Source organism: Aphis gossypii, chromosome 2 (assembly GCF_020184175.1).
Source record: "Aphis gossypii isolate Hap1 chromosome 2, ASM2018417v2, whole genome shotgun sequence".
Lineage (NCBI taxonomy): Eukaryota > Metazoa > Arthropoda > Insecta > Hemiptera > Aphididae > Aphis > Aphis gossypii.
Window position 1 is genome coordinate 79,976,064 of NC_065531.1, and position 20,176 is coordinate 79,996,239.

At 28.5% G+C, this 20,176-nt stretch overlaps 2 protein-coding genes across 2 annotated transcripts in view; one reads left to right on the forward strand and one right to left on the reverse strand.

Moving 5' to 3' along the window:
* The first annotated feature begins 5,757 nt into the window (after positions 1-5,757).
* On the forward strand, positions 5,758-7,596 carry LOC114127901 (nuclear control of ATPase protein 2-like). The gene is given in 3 exon segments (XM_027992260.2): positions 5,758-5,899; positions 5,987-6,240; positions 6,243-7,596. Coding segments are annotated over 3 exon segments (1,524 nt in total). The 5' UTR covers positions 5,758-5,793; the 3' UTR covers positions 7,407-7,596.
* Positions 7,597-13,399: 5,803 nt separating this feature from the next.
* The window catches only part of LOC114127902 (FH1/FH2 domain-containing protein 3), a 42,958-nt gene continuing 36,181 nt past the window's right edge, over positions 13,400-20,176 (reverse strand). Inside the window, 16 exon segments of the mRNA XM_027992261.2 lie at positions 13,400-13,832; positions 14,807-14,885; positions 14,969-15,112; positions 15,230-15,609; positions 16,457-16,599; positions 16,681-17,118; positions 17,234-17,392; positions 17,760-17,897; positions 17,961-18,268; positions 18,338-18,535; positions 18,637-18,765; positions 19,014-19,180; positions 19,276-19,398; positions 19,467-19,647; positions 19,746-19,952; positions 20,047-20,152. Of these exon segments, the coding sequence (XP_027848062.2) occupies positions 14,812-14,885; positions 14,969-15,112; positions 15,230-15,609; positions 16,457-16,599; positions 16,681-17,118; positions 17,234-17,392; positions 17,760-17,897; positions 17,961-18,268; positions 18,338-18,535; positions 18,637-18,765; positions 19,014-19,180; positions 19,276-19,398; positions 19,467-19,647; positions 19,746-19,952; positions 20,047-20,152 (2,895 nt within the window). The 3' untranslated portion in view covers positions 13,400-13,832; positions 14,807-14,811.

Consider the following 20,176-nt stretch of genomic DNA (forward strand, 5'->3'; position numbering starts at 1 on the left):
TAATAACATCCTTAGGATTTGAAATTAATTGACGATAAACGAAGCTTAACGGTACTCGTCTGGAAATATTATACATTTTAAGTTGAAATCGAAAGTTAGTAAATGTTAGACTCTTATATGTATGCGTTAGATTAACAATAAGCTACATAATATGTATAAGTGGATTATATGTTATTGATGAAGTTAATTTGGCACTATGAATAACACCTATACATTTTCAAAAAATTGCTTTCATTATTTATACGGTGTTAAATCGATACTCACTTTCTCGTATTTCAGTAGTTACTTAAGTAAGTGGTAAACTAATGAAGCTGAAATATTAAAAGGCCGCAAATCCATTTGATTTTTAGTAACGATTTTTTTCTTTAATAATACATTTTTCTAATTCTTGTTTTTGAATTTTGAAGTATACGCATATAAAAACAGCCCTTATTTTAAAATAGGTACTTAAAACTGTCTTACCATTTAAATAGTTTATCTATGGTGGTAATAACTTCTATATATCCAATCACCTACTTTTTTTTTTTACCAAGATAACTTTTTGAAAATATCGATTTTTTTTAAATCGAAATTTGAAATAGTATTTTAAGAATTAATAGCTTTAAGACACTAAACAGTAAACATAATAACTAATATAATCCACACTAATTGGTATAGAATATTATATGATGATACCTACAGTATTCTGTAGTGATTTTAAATTATAATTAATAAAATTAATAAATAATTGTATAAACTGTATACATTTTCGAAGTATAATAAGTATTAATTTATATTTTTTGTAAAACCATTACTAAGGAGTAAAGACCATTATCGGCATTATCCATAATCTATAAAAAAAAAATAGTAACTCATGAAAATACTTGTACAAATTGTGTTGGTTTAAATGCATCAATATTTAAAAAAAAAAAATCATTCGATTAAAAATTTACAAAAGGGCAGTTTTTAGGTAAAATAATGTCTTTTCTATAATAGGACATTCTTTCAATAGTATAAAATATCTGCAAGTATCTGAAAATAATACGATCTTTAAATATAATTTATCAATAATTTAAATATATAAAAATATTATTGACTTTCAATATTTTTAAAAATGTCTAAAACCAGAATTTAAAACAATAAAAAATATAAAGTATAAGGCGTTAAAGTGCCACGCTTGGAGAATCACCCTGTATATATTGATTATCGATTAAGATTTTCATAGGCGGCTTGAGCGTGTAACTTGTATTTGAACTTTGTATTAACATAATATTACGAATATAATAATAATATGTTTATTTTAAATCGGTTTTAAAATAGTTTTTATGGTCTCCTTGATAACTTGCAGTACCATAAAAAAAAACTTAATAATATATTATATTAGTTCTGGTTTAAATGTTTTCCGAATTTCTTCAAAAAATAGTTATTTCAAATTAAATAATAATTATAATATTAAAATTCAATACTAAGTACGCATTAGATAAAAACACTGAATACCTACATTATTATTTATTATAAATATCAATTTTCGTGTATGGAGTGTAAAAAAAAAATTAGGCAGTATTTAATTGGTTTCGTTTAAAATCCTTTAAGTTTTCATTTTTTTTAATCATTGAATTCAATATTATTTTCTTTTTCAATAACATAAATACATATTATTTATTTAAAAAATATAAAATGATAATTTTTTAAAAACTACAGTTATTATTTCTCATCATCATTCTTTTGATTTTTTTACAAATATAAAATTCAGACTATATTTTTAAGAATATTTCATGATTTACCTATATTGCTATTAGTAATTTATTGTTTACTAATAATACGGTAGATCAAACTATTTTTTTCCAAAAACTTATAATATATTAAACTATAAATTATAAATACTACTATAATTATTAATATTATTGCTATTAACTTATAAGTCACTAGTCAGTATACAAACGTACTGTATAATGTTGTATATATATTATAAATCGAGTGGAACCTCTATTCATTGCAGAAAACTGGTGACAAATGATATTATTATTGGTAACTAGATTGTCTTTTACTTTTAAAATTGATAATAATAATTTAAGGTACTATTTAGGTAATACAATTCAACGAAGTATGATTGTGCTCGACCGTGTGTATTATAAACTCATAATATGATTAACTAGTGTGTACTTTAAAAATATGTAACAGTAAAAATAGTACAATAATTTTAAAATTAGTTGTAGAAAAATAAAACGAAATTAATTCATCAAATAAAAATATTTGTAAATGAAAATTGTATATTTCCATAAAATATTTCATTATACAGAGAATTTCGTTAAATATAAGTGTGTTAATAAGATGTTCTATTGTAATTTATTATTGGTCAATCGTTAAAAACTTTAAATGTTTATAAAAAAGTTTTTTTTACTGTTTTTAAAGGTGACGTAAGACGTATAACTATCATTTTAATTTTTAATATCTCTGTTTAGAATTTAAAATCTGATACATTAAAAACTGTGTATAATTATTTTGTGCAAATTCTTAAAAATGTGTATAATCATATACATTTGATTTAGCCATTATTACTATCAAATAACTATGTATAAATAGGTAGTATAATATTCTAATATTTTTTCTACATATTGTGCAAAAACAATGGCAGATAAATCATATCTATTTTTAACTTAATCTATTGTATAGCTTTTATATAACGATGGTTGCATTATTTTAATTTTAATTATATTTAAAATTAATCATTTTCACTCTAATTGAATATAACCGGCTAATAATTACTTTAAAAATATTACCTACTTTTTATGCTGACATTAATGATGACATATTTTAAAATTAGCGTTTATGGTGATTTGACAATTTTGAATTATTTAATCATTTATTTCGCAATCTGACTGAGAAATAAAATTACTCGTTTAATTTTAACTAACTATATAGTAAAATATGATCAGTTGCATTGAAATTATAAAAAAATTAATTAAAAATAATGGCTTACAATTAATACCATTTAGAGTAATATATAATAATACGATATATATTTATCTCTAGTAAATGAAATTTATTCCAATTACTTAACCATGATAAATTTATTTAATTTTAGAATTTTTAAAAAAGAGGCTAACCACTAACAAAATAATGTTTAATTATAGGATTTTATCCAAAAATCATAGTAAAATATATGTACCTACTAAGATAGTCTCTGTAAATATTATTCAATTTATAGTACATCAAAGTATTGACTAAAATATTTTTCATATATATCATTAAATGTAAATGCATTAGAAAATTAGTATACCACATTTTTTAGACTTGTTTGTTTTTCGTTTTACGTTCCTAGAATATGAGTGGTAGTTATACGTCAAAATATATCCAGTAAAATAGTAAAACAATAACTCCAATAAAAAATATATATCTCCAATAGAAAATATCAAAAATATACATTTTATTTTACCCAACCAAAGAAATTCTGTTTTATTGAATAATAATTAAGTTAATCAACACGAAAATTAAATTTGATAAAATAAAAAAATATATAATTCCAGCTTCATTCCCTTTTGAAATGTAACGTTGTATTGTATGTGTTTCCTGTTGAGTAATGAAGGGCTAGTGTTTCATCAAATTTTTTCACCATGTTCAAAAGCATTCTGTCACGATTCTTATATAATATATAATATATATATATATATATTAGACTAGGATTCTCATAAATTAATTTTTCTAATCTTACCTGTAAATATATATTTTTTGTATTAATTATATAATTTATTTCATTCAATATTATTTTGAATTTAGCGTAGTTACGCTAAAAGTTATTGATTATAATCTAATAGACGCAACTACAAAGACAAGTAAAATCAATATCACCAATATTTAATATTTTCTGAGTCAGTCAACTTTTATTTTTAAAATTTTTACGATAAGATTGTACCAAGATATTTCTATAAAGATGATTTCATCGAAGATATTTTGACAAATCATCTCTAAATATATACTTGTTTTCGATTATTATTTAATACAAATTCATATAAATTTATATACTACTCGAATCGAAAAAATTTCATGAAATATAAGAAAAAATGTTCATACATTTCTAAGATACCTAGGTATCTACAAAATAGCTAATAATTACAATTAATTATTTTTTACCCAATCATAGATAATTAAAATATAAAAAATTAAAATTACCATCTACAAATATTACAAGCTATTATATTTTAACAATACGTATAAAACATAATACTTTATTTACACCTTTGATGATTAATTATTTTATAATTTTGTAAGCTTATTATTAATACTATAAGTACACATTGCGTTATCGAATTTAAAATTTTCTATGTTAATGATAGTTTTTGAGTTTTATTTCAATACCTTTGAAATCGTCTACTAAATTAATACTTTTATTTAGTAGGTATTCTATAACTATTGTCAGAAGACATTTTTTATAGTACCTATAATGCAATAAAATATTATGTATTTATATAAATATATATTCAGAAATAACCTGTACTATGAAATTATACATATTTTTTTTTTAATCGTATACAAATCCTTAAATTGATTTTTATTTTATTGCACTAAGTATATGAACTAAAGTAAATGAATTAAATTTTAAGCTTAAATAGAATATTATATGCTTATTTTTTTTTCAGGACTTTATAATAATTTATACTACTTAGTTAATATTTAATATGTTACATTATAATTATTCAAAACATCAATTTTTTTTATTTAAAACAAAAGTAAATTTAACTAAATATAAAGATAAGTAAAATCAATGAAATTAAACCAAAAGTTTACCAGTTAAAAGTAATTAATCAATATTAACAAATTTTAAATACAGATACACATAGAATTACTCTTATACATCCAAAATTAAATTATTAAAAAATAATGCTAAATAAATAATGGATGACATTATGGAGTTAAAAATCTAATTATAAAAGCTAAATAATTAACTTATTTAAAAATTGTACATGAATATTAATGTATGTAAAAAAGGGTATTTATTTATCTCAAACATACATGGCAATATGATAGTTAAAAGGTTAGCATAATAAATTATTACCTTAGTTCTTTATTTTTTTAAATAATATATTTTTAAAATAAGAAAAATTGTATTAATTATTTTGTATAGGTACCTACCGTGCTTGTAATTAATATATCTACCTATTTTAGTAAAAACTGAACTACTCCGATATTTTAATACATTATGCAACTTTTTTATGATCACTAGTCTTATATTATGAATTAAACCTATATAATTAAATTGTTTAATCGTATTTTAAAATTATAAAAAAAAACTAAAACTTTAAATAAGTTATATTATTTTAGAAATACACTTAACATATTATCTATGAAGGTATCCATTTTATCCACTTTTCTGATATTTTAAAGTTATATTATAAACATGGTTCATATTTTTTTAACAAATGAAATTACACTATAATTTATTAAAAATAAATAAATAATTGATTGAAATTAAATCTTGTAAGTTCATGTTTTCGACAATCGATTTCAATATATTTTAATAGTAATAGGTATACCTTTTAATTCAATTGAAAATAAACTCTGACTGCCAATAAATGTTTAGGTTAGATAATCGTAAAATGTATACGGAACACAAAACCAGCTTATTTGAATGCTAATCATAAAATAGGTCAAAACACGTATGTGCTATACTATGGTAATCTATTTTTTTTAGTTTATTTTTTCTTCGGTTATAGCTGCAATGCATAATGCTGACTCCTAAGTTTCTAATACTCTGACCAGCATATAAATATCAGCCAGCCACCACGATGAGGTACCAGTGTCAGTCGAACAACCAACATGAAGTCTTCTTTGGTTATTGCTTCCGTCCTTTTGGCCGGAGTGGCTCTTGGAGTCAATGCTTACAGAATTAACAACAACAACAACAACAACCAGGATGAAAATCGTAAGTATACGATTTTAAAAATAATCATTATCTAATGCAATCATATTTTTTCTCGATTTATTAAATGAAAAAAATTATTAATTTTAGACAACCAGTGGTCGCGTTTCCAGCAATCAGATTTCAGTGCTGAATCACTTAATCAAGAACCGAACTTTTTCGATCAGCAAACAGCTGGTTCTAGATTAAATCACGACAATGAACAATTCAACAAGCGTATTGTGAGTAACAACGACAACTCCGAATCGACTTTTACTGATCGTCAATACCAGAACAGCCAATACGACGAGACCCATTTCGATTTCAACGAAAACCAACAACAGCAACAGCAACAACAACAACAACAACAACAACAACACAACAACAACAACAACAAGACCAACAACAACAGTATGGAAACCAAAACCAAGCTACAAGTGGTCAGTTCAGTGGACTTGCCAAGAAAATCGCCGACAAAGTCGCCGCTATCCAGCAAATCGCCGTCAACCATAACATCGCCTACAACGTCAATTACTTGAACGGAGCGTTGGAAGTCGCCAGAGACTCCGTCAAACTGTCCGCCAACAATTTCGTGTCATTCTACAACACAACCATGAAGAACCTCGACAACGGTGATTTGGAATACATGTACTTAAACCTCGAAAAAGATACCTGCTTCGCCCAGTACCATTTCAGCCAAATCGAAACCACCGGATCTTTCAAATCTGACGTCCGCGACGCCCGTTCGGGTTACTACACAATTGTCATGAACAACGTGTACAGTAACTTGACTACCAGTTTCTACGATGACCAACACTCCGTTGTCAGGTCAGCAAAATTCCAAAATGCTGATGCTAACATCAAAACCCAAGACGGTTCTGAAACACAGGTGTTCAACCCAGCTCTGCAAAGATTTTTGGGAGTGTTAGCCAAAGCCGTGTCCAACGAAGTTAAGATGTCCGCCAGAAGTACTGCGTTAGTCCAAATCAAAAACGAAATTCGCAAGCCAATCTATTACCAGAACCAGAACACAGAAAATACCAAATTATTCGACTTGGTGTGGCAAGAAGACAACGTCGCCATGGAAATGCGCAACATCGGATTCGGTAACTCAAAATTGGCCTCAGCCACAGAACAATTATTCAAGTCGATGACTTTCCAACGGAAATCCCCAGACTCTTACACAATGCGTTACGACTTCGCTCTCAACGACCTGGAATGGATTTCCCCTCTGACCGTCATGTCAGCTGGCAAGAGAACAACCACCCCTCCCACAAAATTCAACGTTGACAAAATCAACGTCCAAGTCTTCTTTGACAAGTCTTCTTTCAACCAACAAGAGTCATGTGACAAGATCTCCGTTAACACCGATGTACGAGGTCTGACCTTCAATCTGGACAACAATCTCCGCTCCGAAGTCGTGTCCGTAATCGAAAACAAACTCGAACGTTTCATTCAACACTCTTTGGGATCCTACATCCAAAAAACTTTGAAACAAAATGTTTGCAACAACAACTATTACAAATACTAAATGTATTTCTTTACTGATTTTGTAAACATAATATTATAGAGTAGAATATTAAATAGTAGACAATATTATTAGTCTTATACAGCTAGTATTATATTATATATATTTATAAATATATTTTAATAATCTGAGAACTTGATTTAACATAATGACTTGCATATTTATAAACAATATAATCAATAATTAACAAAAATGTTGTTATTAAAAATGTTATTTTTTGTTTACAGAAAATCCATAATTAACTAAAACAATTAAACAGCGTTTTAATGAATTATTTATTTATTCGTATAGCATAATATCACTAATTATAGAAACGATATATGAATATAATATTACTTTAGTAGTATTATATTTTTATAACATTTCAGTAATATAAATTGATTAAATGAGTAAATACCGTACTATGTATCAGGGTCTAGGGAGATAAAAACATAATTTATAATACTATTATAATTGTATATTATGCTAATAAAACAAATATAAAATACATCATAAGTGACATGTTTGGCTAGCGATATTAATTTTGATTATGTTTGCAAGTTTACAATTAACTATTTTAACTATAGGAAAATTTGTAAAGTGAAATATTGTAAATCAACAAGTAGATCGGCAGGTGTAATTGAATTATATAATATGCAGTGGTATTTGTAATAAACAAATAAAATAAAGTTGAAAACTTAAAGGTTATATTATATAAAAACTGGTATAAAAAAAATGGTTCATTAGATGATATATTATGTTTTGGTAACTTTAATATTCAAATCAAAGTGTATCTACACAACATGCAGATACATCAGTACACGTATACGTCTTTTCAGTTGCTATAAACAATCACGGTCTCGACTAGTAACATTCTCGGTATCTCAAATTAACAGAATGATTCCCAGCCATAATACATATACGTATCAAAATGTGTATAAATGTAAAAATAAAATCAAAGCAAATTGAAAGTTGATCTACATCCCCGTCACAATATGTTGCTTATAATCGTCCTCTACAATAATTTACGTATTAGACGCCTTATTATTCGATATACCGTTGTTGTTTGTTACGATTAATATTGTAACAATTTATAGTAAATTACATGAATGTTGTAGACGTTTTATGTTTACTTTAGTTTAGCTTTATCTTTGGTTTCAACAGCATATTTGCTATTATTTTACTTTTTAATTACCTACCTACATTTTATTATTTTAGAGTAAAAATTTAATATGAAAATATAATATTTATTTAGTGGACTTGCATTGAATCTTATCAATTAAGTTGGCTAGTAGAAACCATTGAGTGCTTTGTTTGTGCTTGTATGTTTTACGTTGTGATTGTTTCTATGTATGAGTATATCGTCTATTCAGTGATTCTATACAATCCAAAAAAATGTTCTTGATAATGAAAACTATGAAACTATTGAGTACCCTAAAACAATTCGTTGTGATTTAATTAGAGATTATGTTTTTGCACGTCTTGTTATTATAAAGTAGCCTATTATTTATTGTCTGTTTTATAGTTAGTTATTCAAAAATTCATTTCAAGCCGTATTATTAAAATACACATTGAACTCCATTTTTTCTAATGTATATAAATCCATACAATGTGGTTTTCTAGTGAATAAAACTTAAAAACAAATGACCCGTGGTTAAATATTTTTAATATGTATCAAAATATCAAAATATTATAATTATTATTATTATTACTATTATTATTATTATTGTTATTATCATCATATTATGTTATGGCTGATAAAGAAATATAAAAACTATACAAAAAATTAAATGTATAAAAATTAAATTATGCTTACAAAAAATATTTTATTCTCATAATTTTCAAAATTAAATGAAATAAATCATGTCTTAGATTCTAAGTGGAAAGAAGAGTGTATTGATTTTACAATATGTGTGGATTGTTTTATTTAGTTTTGTATAAGAAGATTCTTTTTTTTAATAGAAAATGTTCCAATCATACATTTTTAAAGAGGTTTCCGGTTTTGAATCTAGTTAGTACTTTTGGATGGTGAAAATTGAAAATACTCTACAGTTTTTAAAATCGGCACAAAATGCAAAAAAAAAACAAATGTTTGTCAACAATTTAATATTATTAAAATAATACAGTTTGTTTACCAAAAAATTAAACTGTCAAAATCACCTTTCATCGTTTGCCTTCAACGATTTATCATTAAATTCAAGTTTTAAATATCCATACAGTGACCTACTCAATAACGATGTACACTTAATCACATACTGTACTGTAAAGCGGTTATCTAATTTTTTTTAAATATATTTACCATGTTAATTTTATAAATTATTTTTGAAACTATTTTCAAGAAACAGTAATATAAGTAATAATATACATAAATATTAATAGTTTTTTTTTTTTTTTATCTTGTACTTTTAATAACAATATTATATAACTAAGTATATGCCTATTATTTACTAGATAAATTAACTACCTACTTAAATTGTTTATTAAAATCAAATTTTAAATTATATTTTAAATGGGAGGGGTTGGGGTTGCTCGTTACTACTGACTTTATGTCTTACTATGATATGTATAAAGCATCAACTATTTATTATATAATAATAAATAATATTTATGATAAGAAGTACTACAAATAACATGCATAGTTTAGGTTACAAAATGTAATTGTGGCGATTGAACAGATTCATTTTAAATAGAAACTTTACTAAAAAGAGTCGATTGTCCAGCCATGAGTTTTAGAGTATAATATCATCTATTCTATTTTTTTTTTTTAATTCATAATTTACTAACATTTAAGGTTACAGGATACTGTACATTTGAGCAGATGTACCTTTAAACATTATATCATAGGTCTGTACTTGGTAAACACTTATAATGACTTACATTTTTTTTATTAAACCATAATTTATAATTTCTCAATAACAATTGAACGGATTTACACCTATTATTATAATTTATAAAACAACTCTTAAGTTTTATTGATACCGTCATAATTGTTATAGTACCTACGTGAGTGATGACAAAACTTTTGAGTAATTTTTTTTAATTCTCAGCGCTGTGAGTGGGTTATAAGATTCTATTATCGTTGTAATGCGTACAGATAATGTAATATTATGTTCAAACAATGAAATACATGATGTATACATTATGTACAAAAAAGATTAAACGAAATCGCATTTAAATTAAAACTTAATTCTTGATTGTGCACATCGGAGTTTATTTTTAAACGTCTTAACACGATATTGTAATTTAAACAATGTACGAAACATTATACATTTCTGGTATCTTTTAAACAATAGTTATATAATAAACATATATGACTGGTTTTTAATACACTCATACACCAATATACACACTGTATTTTGGAATAACTAATATTTGAGAGCGAATGCTTGGAAAAAAATATAAATTATTATATTTTATTCATTTTTTTATAATTTGTATACACTAAATGATATTTATTAATTTGAGCACCTCTCGGGGTTTGGGTCTATCACTTTAAAAAGTATCCTATGTCTGTCTCCTGGTTCTAAGCTACCTCCCCACTAATAGTTTCAGTCAAATCGGTTCAGTAGTTTAGGAGCCTATTCAATACAAACAAACAATCAAATCTTTCCTCTTTATAATATTAGTGTAGATAAATATATGTTATTTATTTATTTAGATTTAATAAATAATATCATGATTGGTAGGATTAAAATTTAAACATTATTAATATTATTTAGTGAATTAGTAAAATTACCAAGTATAATGAACAATATATATTTAAACAGAAAATTAAATCTTGTTTAACATTAGTGATTACATATTATTATAATCTATTATATAAATAGTAAATACTTATAGTTAAAATATTTATTTTTATTTTCTAGTATTAATATTATAAAAATTTAAAATAATTGCAATTGAATTTATCATAGTATTAGGGGGGTGTAGGGCAAAACTCTCCACGGATCTGTGTATCATTAATTATTCCAGCACCCCCTAAATTCACACCTAATGTGCGCCTACAGACCCGAGCACTATCGTTTAACTCATGACTCTTTTCTGGACGTTTTTAAAAACGGAGTGTGTGCTTCTTCATTCTAGACTTAAAGTAATTTGAAATCGAATAATTAGTCTTGATAAAAGCTAGCTGTACCTACGTCAATATCGAAAATATTATTAATTGAATTGATAAAATGTCTTTATTATTGTTGGTAAGTTAATACGATTTACTTTGCAAATTGTTCTAATCTAAACCATAATCATTATCACAGTGTATAGGATATAAATACAATAAATACACGAATACTTTCTCTGTACCTTCACATTACCATATTTTAGATGTAAGACATTATTGTCTCATAACTGTCCCTCTATCGTCGCCACTGGGAAAGTCTTCATAATATTTCTATAAACTTCTAAAAAAATCCGTTTGGGATTCACTACATGAAAAATTATACGAACAAATTTATATAAGTGATAATATTATAACGTCGTACAGAACAAACAACATTTAAAAAATAGTAATATAATAATAAACACAAAATCATATAATACGTTTTTACATTGCAACATCAATAGTAGGTACCTTTTGGGCTCGAAAAAAAATTCGATTTTCATATTTCGACCCGAAATAATATATTATCATAAGCCCAACGTAATATATTATCGTCGTACTCGGGCCCCGTCAGCCCGTTAATAATATTACGATATCACGACGACGACGTATGCCTGAAATATAGCTGTAGCAATACGTGAGTTTTCCCGAAACTATTTGACAACCGAAATCGGGTATCCTCTACGGACTTTATTATTGTAAGCATGTACGTACCTAAACATATATACGATGCGACCGTATAATTATTATCATAGCAGTACGTCACCTCGTCTCACTCTCTGTCTCTCTCTCAAATTCGAGTCGGCCTCAGTCTCCGGTAAACCCCGTCCGGGTCAGTTGAGCGCGTCGAATTCTACCGTTTAAACGATCGCGACCGACCGGACGGTCCATCTCGCCGGTCCGTCCGTGCGCGGTGCCCCGTACGTGATCTATTCGAAGCGTGACAATTTTACGAGTCCGATTCCCATCGAAGACTCAACCTTCGGAATAATAACTACACGCACATTATCATAATAATATTATAATATATGTGTCGTGTGCGTACCCGACATTATTGTGTACTGCGCACGCCGCCGCCGGGCCGTTTACGCGGCGTCGATTTTTCCCCGTTTTCATTTCTCTGATAATAATATTATTATTACGGTCGGGACGCGTCACGACGTGTGCATCGGCCCATTAAAGTGGCAAGACGAAGACGTAATAATAATTATCGCGTACGACTTTTATTATCATTATTATTATTTTCTACTTTTTTTTTTTTTTTTTTACGGTACCTACGCCCGAGCATCTGTCGACCATAAAAATCGTCAACTATATGCGCGGGGTTTTTTTTTTTTACCCAGAACGCGGTATTACCTATACGTATATTTTAAGCGTCGTTAACGTTTTTATTTCTGATATTTTTTTTTTACGCCGTACGAGCCGTAGCTCGCGTAGTTTGGACGACGCCACGGAAATTCATAATAAATCCGTATTTAAGTATAGGTATCGCGCGTAATGATGGACAAAACGTGTTGGCGTCTTTTATACATTATAATATGTCTAATACCCACGCGGTATATGGGTACATAAAATACATAAATATACTATGAATAGAGTTCAAGACGATGATCCGATGCACCTATTTTACATACTTATGTCACGACGATTCGTTGAAATATATGTAATATTATTTACGATGACATCTTACGTGGCAAAATATGTATAGTAAATACGCGTTACGGATAAAATAATAAAAAAAATATGACACTTGTATCGACATGATTAATTTAAATTATCATTGACAGAACTGTAGTTCTACAATAGAATCGTTTAATGCGGCACTTAACAATATTCTTGTTTTTTATTTCTCTTTTTCAAATGACCGCTAACAGTGAACAAAACAGAAATAACGGATTGAAAAATTTCGTAAAATATGTGATTGATTTTTTAACAACGTTTATTCGCAGTTTGTAACACATTACAAAACTTTTCAATAAATGCATACAATATAACATTTTTTTTTTCCATTTTGATAAATGCTGTCATTCAGTTGGATTATGTCACATTCCGTTTGAAGTATGATTATATTATAAATAATAATATACATAAAAGGAAGGACCAAAAAAAAAAAAAAAACAAAAACAAAACATAGGAAATATAAGAATAGTTTGATAATAATTGTTGAGTTTTAAATATATATATATAAGTAAAAATAAAATGAATTAGGAAAATTATATCAAGAAACGTCTAAAATATTATTATCAGTCATAAGATATTTGACGTCATGGATATCACAGTTCAGTAGCCCTTTATGAATGATGCCAAATGTTTTTTGTCTTCGTCGCTCAGACCATTCCGCAACGTACGCCTCACTGTAAATACATATAAAATTATATCAGTATAATATGTATAAAGGATTTCTTACAAAGGTTAATTAATCACAACACTATGCCTAAGTATTACAAAACGCTATGTAACAATATTACACTTACGACATATAAAAACAGTGGTACGATAATTTAGAGGCACGATATGTTTTTTTTATTATTTATAAAACGGTTATAATTTCGGAAATTAGATTGTATTAAGTTGTTCAACGGTTACTCATTTAATTATTGTGTTGTATTAAATATATATAGGTTTATGATTACGCTTCAATCAATACTCGTATATATGATAATTGTAAATTAACAACAGTCGACAATTTATATTTTAACAAGATGGGACATTCATTTTAATTATTATTAGTTAAACATGAATAATTAATAAAATACTGATTGGTGAACAAGTGACAGGTGGGTTGCGGATATTCCTAGGATTATTTCGCCTGAAATAATCAAACGCTCCACCATGCAACTGCATTAATTATACAAACTGTCAAACTACTGAAAAACAGGAAAACTTCAGCATATTATATTGTATCAACGTGGTATGTAATACTTCTACAGGTCTACGAATCAACAAATCAAGACTCACAAGTTTGATGGTTAACTATAGCAAAATAATATTAGTCTACGTATGACGACTGTCTAACTCGTCTTGATATACTATATAACATTACGCCATACCATCATAGGGTACTAATATTAATTATTTAGCAAACATGGTCAAAGACGAAGAGTAGATAGTAAGTACGCCTATATAATAATATAATTTAATATAATTATTCGTCAACGGTTTTGCTAGAAAATACATTTTAAATTTAAAAAAAACAAAACAACAAGGAAGTAGAAACTCGATCAGACGTCAACGTCGATTTAAAATATGTATATAATTTGGCAGGAAGATATTTTCACGAAAACACACAACACAAAACACAAAAACGAACACAATAGTTATAATTTACCAAAACTACGACATCGAATTACGAGAATGACTGCTACTTTGCCTCGGTATATTATCCCTAGTTCGAGACCTTTTGATCACTGTGTAAGATATTAAACATATTCATATAAAGTGTTGTTTTTTGTAAAGTGTCATATCGAAGTATATTTTGTCTCATACTCACGTGATTTTCTATGAGCGTCTTTAGTTCTCTTACGTTCCCTCTGCGTGGTTCTCGTGTTCACCCCATTCGTGGCAGTGACTGTTTTCACCAAACTCTCGATCAGTTCGTCGTCGTCATTGCTCAAGTGAACACCGTTCGTATTTCCTGTGTACCGGTCAACGGTTAATTATTATTGCAATTGTTAAATTAGTAACGATATATAACGAGTAATATATCCTAATATTAGCAACCCTTCCTCATAATGTTTACAACAATACTAACCCAAAGAATGTCGACACTGATTCCTCCACGAGAACACCCTGTTATGCGAAGGGTCTTTATCCAATAGCTGTCTAAGTTCAGTGTCAGCGTCTTGTTTGTCGATTTTTCCAACTTCCGTTATCATCTTGCCCCGCGTCTTATTCCGCTCCCGATGGCTAGCCTTCTTGTGCAGTTGCTGGATGACGCGCTCTCTCGTGGTACGGTACTCCAGCGAAAACTCTGATACGATACGGCACAACTCGTTTGGCTTGGTGAGTTGGACTTTATGCAGAGGAATTCCCAGCCAGAGACAAAATTTATTGAAACGATTCATAACGCGTCGGTGGACTTTACCGAGCACCACAATACGTTCAGCGCAGTCGGCCAAAAATTCTGACATTCTAAAACACATAGTGTTTGTTATTAAAAATACTTGAATATTATTACTATTTCTATTGCTATTATTATTATGAGAATCAACATTTAGTTAATATTTTAAAAATATACTTGATACATGTACAATATTATGCACTTAAAATAGAAATGTATATGCATTAAAATAATATATATAATAATAATATTTCTTAATTTTTTTTTTTTTTAAGTCGTGGATTTGCATGTTTTCACATTGCCAATTATGGTAATTTTATTTTAAATTATAATTTAATATACTATTATAATTATCTAATCTATAACACAAAATTAAGATCTTAAATCATCCTTTTAATTTATGAAGTGTTAAATCATATTTTAACTTACTATTGAAAATTCTAAAAGCCATCGAATAGACATTAAACAATTGAAAACTTATAAAACCTTTAAAATATATAAATATGAACTAAGAATTTGCAATGCAAAAAAGTTCTATCCTTAAATACCATTATTATAATTATTATTATTATTATACATGTTTAAAAACTTTTTAAAAGATAAGTTTAAAACACTTTTTTTGTAAAAGTAAAACTGTATCTAAATTGTTTCAATAATTTTAAAAGGATTTTATTTAGTGTAAACAATTTAGGCGATTTCAGTAAGTCTGCCATTTAATAGCTTAAATTTTTATTGACTAATAGAACTCTCATTTTTGTCACGACCTAATGGCTTTAGAGATGAGTCTATTATTATTATTATTATACAATTTTATGTCACTATTGTTGTTGGAATAAAGATATATTATTATTATTATTATTATTATTATTGTCTATTAAACGTGATTGTAGGCTGTCATGTTGATTAGTAATGGCGTACTTAGATTTTATAGCAGTCGCCCCGTCGTGTTTACTGATCGTCTTCAAATGGTCGAAAGACGCCCTGCATTCTTGTTCTACTTTTAACAACGTCGCGGCTATTTCCCCGAAATCTACTCTTGACGCACGTGTAATAGCACCAATCTAGTTAAAAATAGTAAGATTTATATTTACGATTTAATATCATCATAATATATTGACTTTAATAAAAAATTAAATAACTACCTCTGAATATAAATCCGTAGAATCGGGGAACTTATCCATAACGATATGACACAGATGGTGGAGAAGAGAATGCTTATGCACGGTGTCTTTAACTTCTGGTACTTTGGCCAGGTATTCAATTTGAAATCCTTTGACTTCAGCTCCGTTCAAAAATATACCAACTGACAGTAACGTGCCCAATATTGCCTTAAACGTGCGATTCGTTTTCAATATTTCAATTCCTTGCATTAAATCCATAAGTGGCTCGGCAATTTCTTTTTCTACGTTATCGTAGTCTAATTTAAAAGACCACAATTTTAACCTAGCTGGAAGTTCAGATATCGAAGCTAGTGTTAATAGGAACTGTTCGGCGCTGCCCAGAGGCAAATCCGGACATGCAGACTGCGCCTCTTGAATTTTGTTTCGTTCTTCGTCGCTGGGAAGCATAGTCATGAGTTTCTGTACAAAAATATAATTATTATTATTATTGTTATCAAATTTAATAAAAAATAATTATGATTTTTTTTAAATGTTAAATACTGCACAATTTTATAAATTTTTTTCAATTTATTACCTCTATTCCTTCTCGATTTATGACTGTCGGATCCATTTTCAATATGGCCGCTTTGATGGACCGCGGTGGAGGTAGTTTTGTCATGCCTATATTAATTGCATTTGATCGTTTCGGATCCAATACAATTACTTCTTTTGTTTTATTAATTTCTTGTTGTTTCTAAACATTTAAATTACAATAAGAATAGAACATTTTTACAAACACCCACCACCCCCTTTTAGTTACAAGCATAAGAAAGCCTTACCTCCTGGAAAAATTTGTACAATCCGCGTTTTTTTTCAATTGGTCGCATTAAAAACAAACAAAATATCATTATAAAGCTTCACAAAGTATTACCAAGCATAAATGCATATTATAATTTTAAGAGAACCATTATAATCATAAACCAAAATCCCAGGTGTGTTACTTTTGCATTACCCGAAACCATTTGTGAGGCCAAATATACAGCATATTTTAATATTTCATAATTAATTATTATTATTATTATTAATTTTTTCGTAAATAAAAAAATATTATTGTTGTTTACCTTAGTAATAAAATCTTTTGCTCGAGATTCAAATAAATGTTCAAGTTTATGAGTATCAACTTCAACGGGACTTAATTCTTCCCATAACAAACGTTCAGAGTTTAATTTTACTCTAGCAATAGGGTCATCTCTAACTTCCTGTAATTATTAGAAAATTAAATTATTTTTATTTTTATATATAATATATATTTTTATACATACCTTCCAAAATAGTTTAACAGTCTTTTTGGTTTTCTTCGCAACATGCTGTTGCATGGGCGGTAGCATAGGACAAGGGGGTGGGGGAGGAGGAATACCTCCGAGTAACGAAGAAGACGCCAACACATCGGAATCGTCGTCAGAGTGTAAAGTTGAAAAATCTAAGTCACATAACTGAAGAGAACGATCGCATTCGCTTACTAATCTCTCCCATTGTAAATCAGTCTCAGTTTTTCTCGACAGTATATCTATAGCCGACTCCGAGGTTGGACTTTTCACTACTTCATTTTTTGACTGAGATTTGGCAAGTCCTACAAAAAAAATCATAAATATTTAAAAACATAAAATGATAATAATTATAAAGTGCATAAGTTCAATACCTTCCATTGCTTTTGAAATTATTCCTCTCATATCGTCTAGAGGTGGAGCCAGTTTGGTAGGTGACTCATCTGGACTTCTTAAGTTTGTCAACTTTTGTGTTAAGTCTTTTACCGAGCTCTCTCTTTGAACTTGCGAGTCTCCATTACAGAAGGATAGGTTAAACGGATGCAATCCATTTTGACCTTCAGAACTTTCACCTAATAAATTAAAATAATTAATACAAAATAGGCATTTATTTTGTTATTTTTGCGTACCTATTGTTCCTCGATAAATATAATAATATATATAGCATACATACCTTGATCGTCAGTACTAGACCAATCTGGTCGAGCTATATTGTTCTTATACTGTTCCCGGAGCAAGCTCCGTTGTCTTTGAGCTCGTTCCCTTCTTCGTTTTAAGCCAGGGGTCACTCCAGCGTCCTCACCTGATGCAAAGCGAAAAAAACAAAAACGCTACACAACGACGGTTACAAATATTAACGCTTAAAGCTAAGCTGAATTAAGCAAAATAGTTAATTATTGTCTAAGGGGTAATAATTATAGTAAATAGTTATAATAATATGACGTTTGTTTTAAATTAATTCAAAAACCAAAAATTAAATATAAATATTAAAATGGTTAGACAACTCGAAACAATAATAAAACAAATTCTTAAACATTTAACCACACATACCTGGGTGAGGCAATTTGTTTGGTTTTGGTAAAGGTGGATTTATATCGAGTCTTTCCATAAGTAGAGGCATTTGAACACATGAGTTACCGGCTGAGTGTCTCCTGGATTTTCGTCTATCTCCAGAATCTAACGATGAATTCAACGATTTTCTATTTCTTAGTGTTTTTCTAAAGTACAAGTAACATAATGTACAGACAAATTATTATATTATACATATTATGTTCATTTTCAAAATATCTATTAAAATGTTTGTGCCGCTTACCTGATTGAATGGTCTACTCTGATCGGAGTAGATTTGTTATCTCCATCTTCGTGTTGCAGAACAACTTCATAAATCTGAAGTTGTCTGAGAAGATCAAGTTCAGTTCCCGGCTTCGACATGTACCTGGAAATAAAACAATGTTTATAGCATATGTGCCGCGATGATAACAATATCTATGTTTTTCGTCTCACTTCTGTATAACTTGTTCTATTCCTTGTTCCTCGATAGAATCGACTTGATCGTAATATGTGTCTTGATCCGGTATACCGTTCAATGTCTTGTTGATTAACGTCATCGCGTACACCAACAGTTCAGTGTCGACCATATCGGGTTCGGTGAGCAGTTTCATAACATTACTCCACAATGGAGTGCCTACGGGAAAAATAAATAATAAAACGGACATGCACAGTACAAACGATCGACGGATCGAGATAACATAATATAATAATAATATACTATAAGATTATTACCATTGGATTGGTGCACCGCGAGTACGGCTTGTATGAAAATCAAACAGTTGGATTCGACGTACTCGATGAAGACCAGCAACAGCTTTAGCGCTGTCTTGACGACCAATCGGAATCTGGACGTCAGCAACGAGTACAGCCATTGAATGGTCGGATTGTCCTCGATGACACCGTTCATGCCGTCCACGTACAACATGACTTGCCCGAGAGCTGAAAATTTAAAAACGGTTAAACGTTATTATAATTTTTTTTTTTTTTAATGTTTTCGAAAGTTTCCGCGCACGGTTTTAAACGGATAAGGTACCTCTTAATATGTAGTTTTGATAATTCTGGTCGACGTCCGAACCCAGCTTGATGAGACACCGTAGCCCATCGTTCTGTATGAACTCGTGAACCAAATCCTTATCCTCCTACAACGCATAATATATATATAT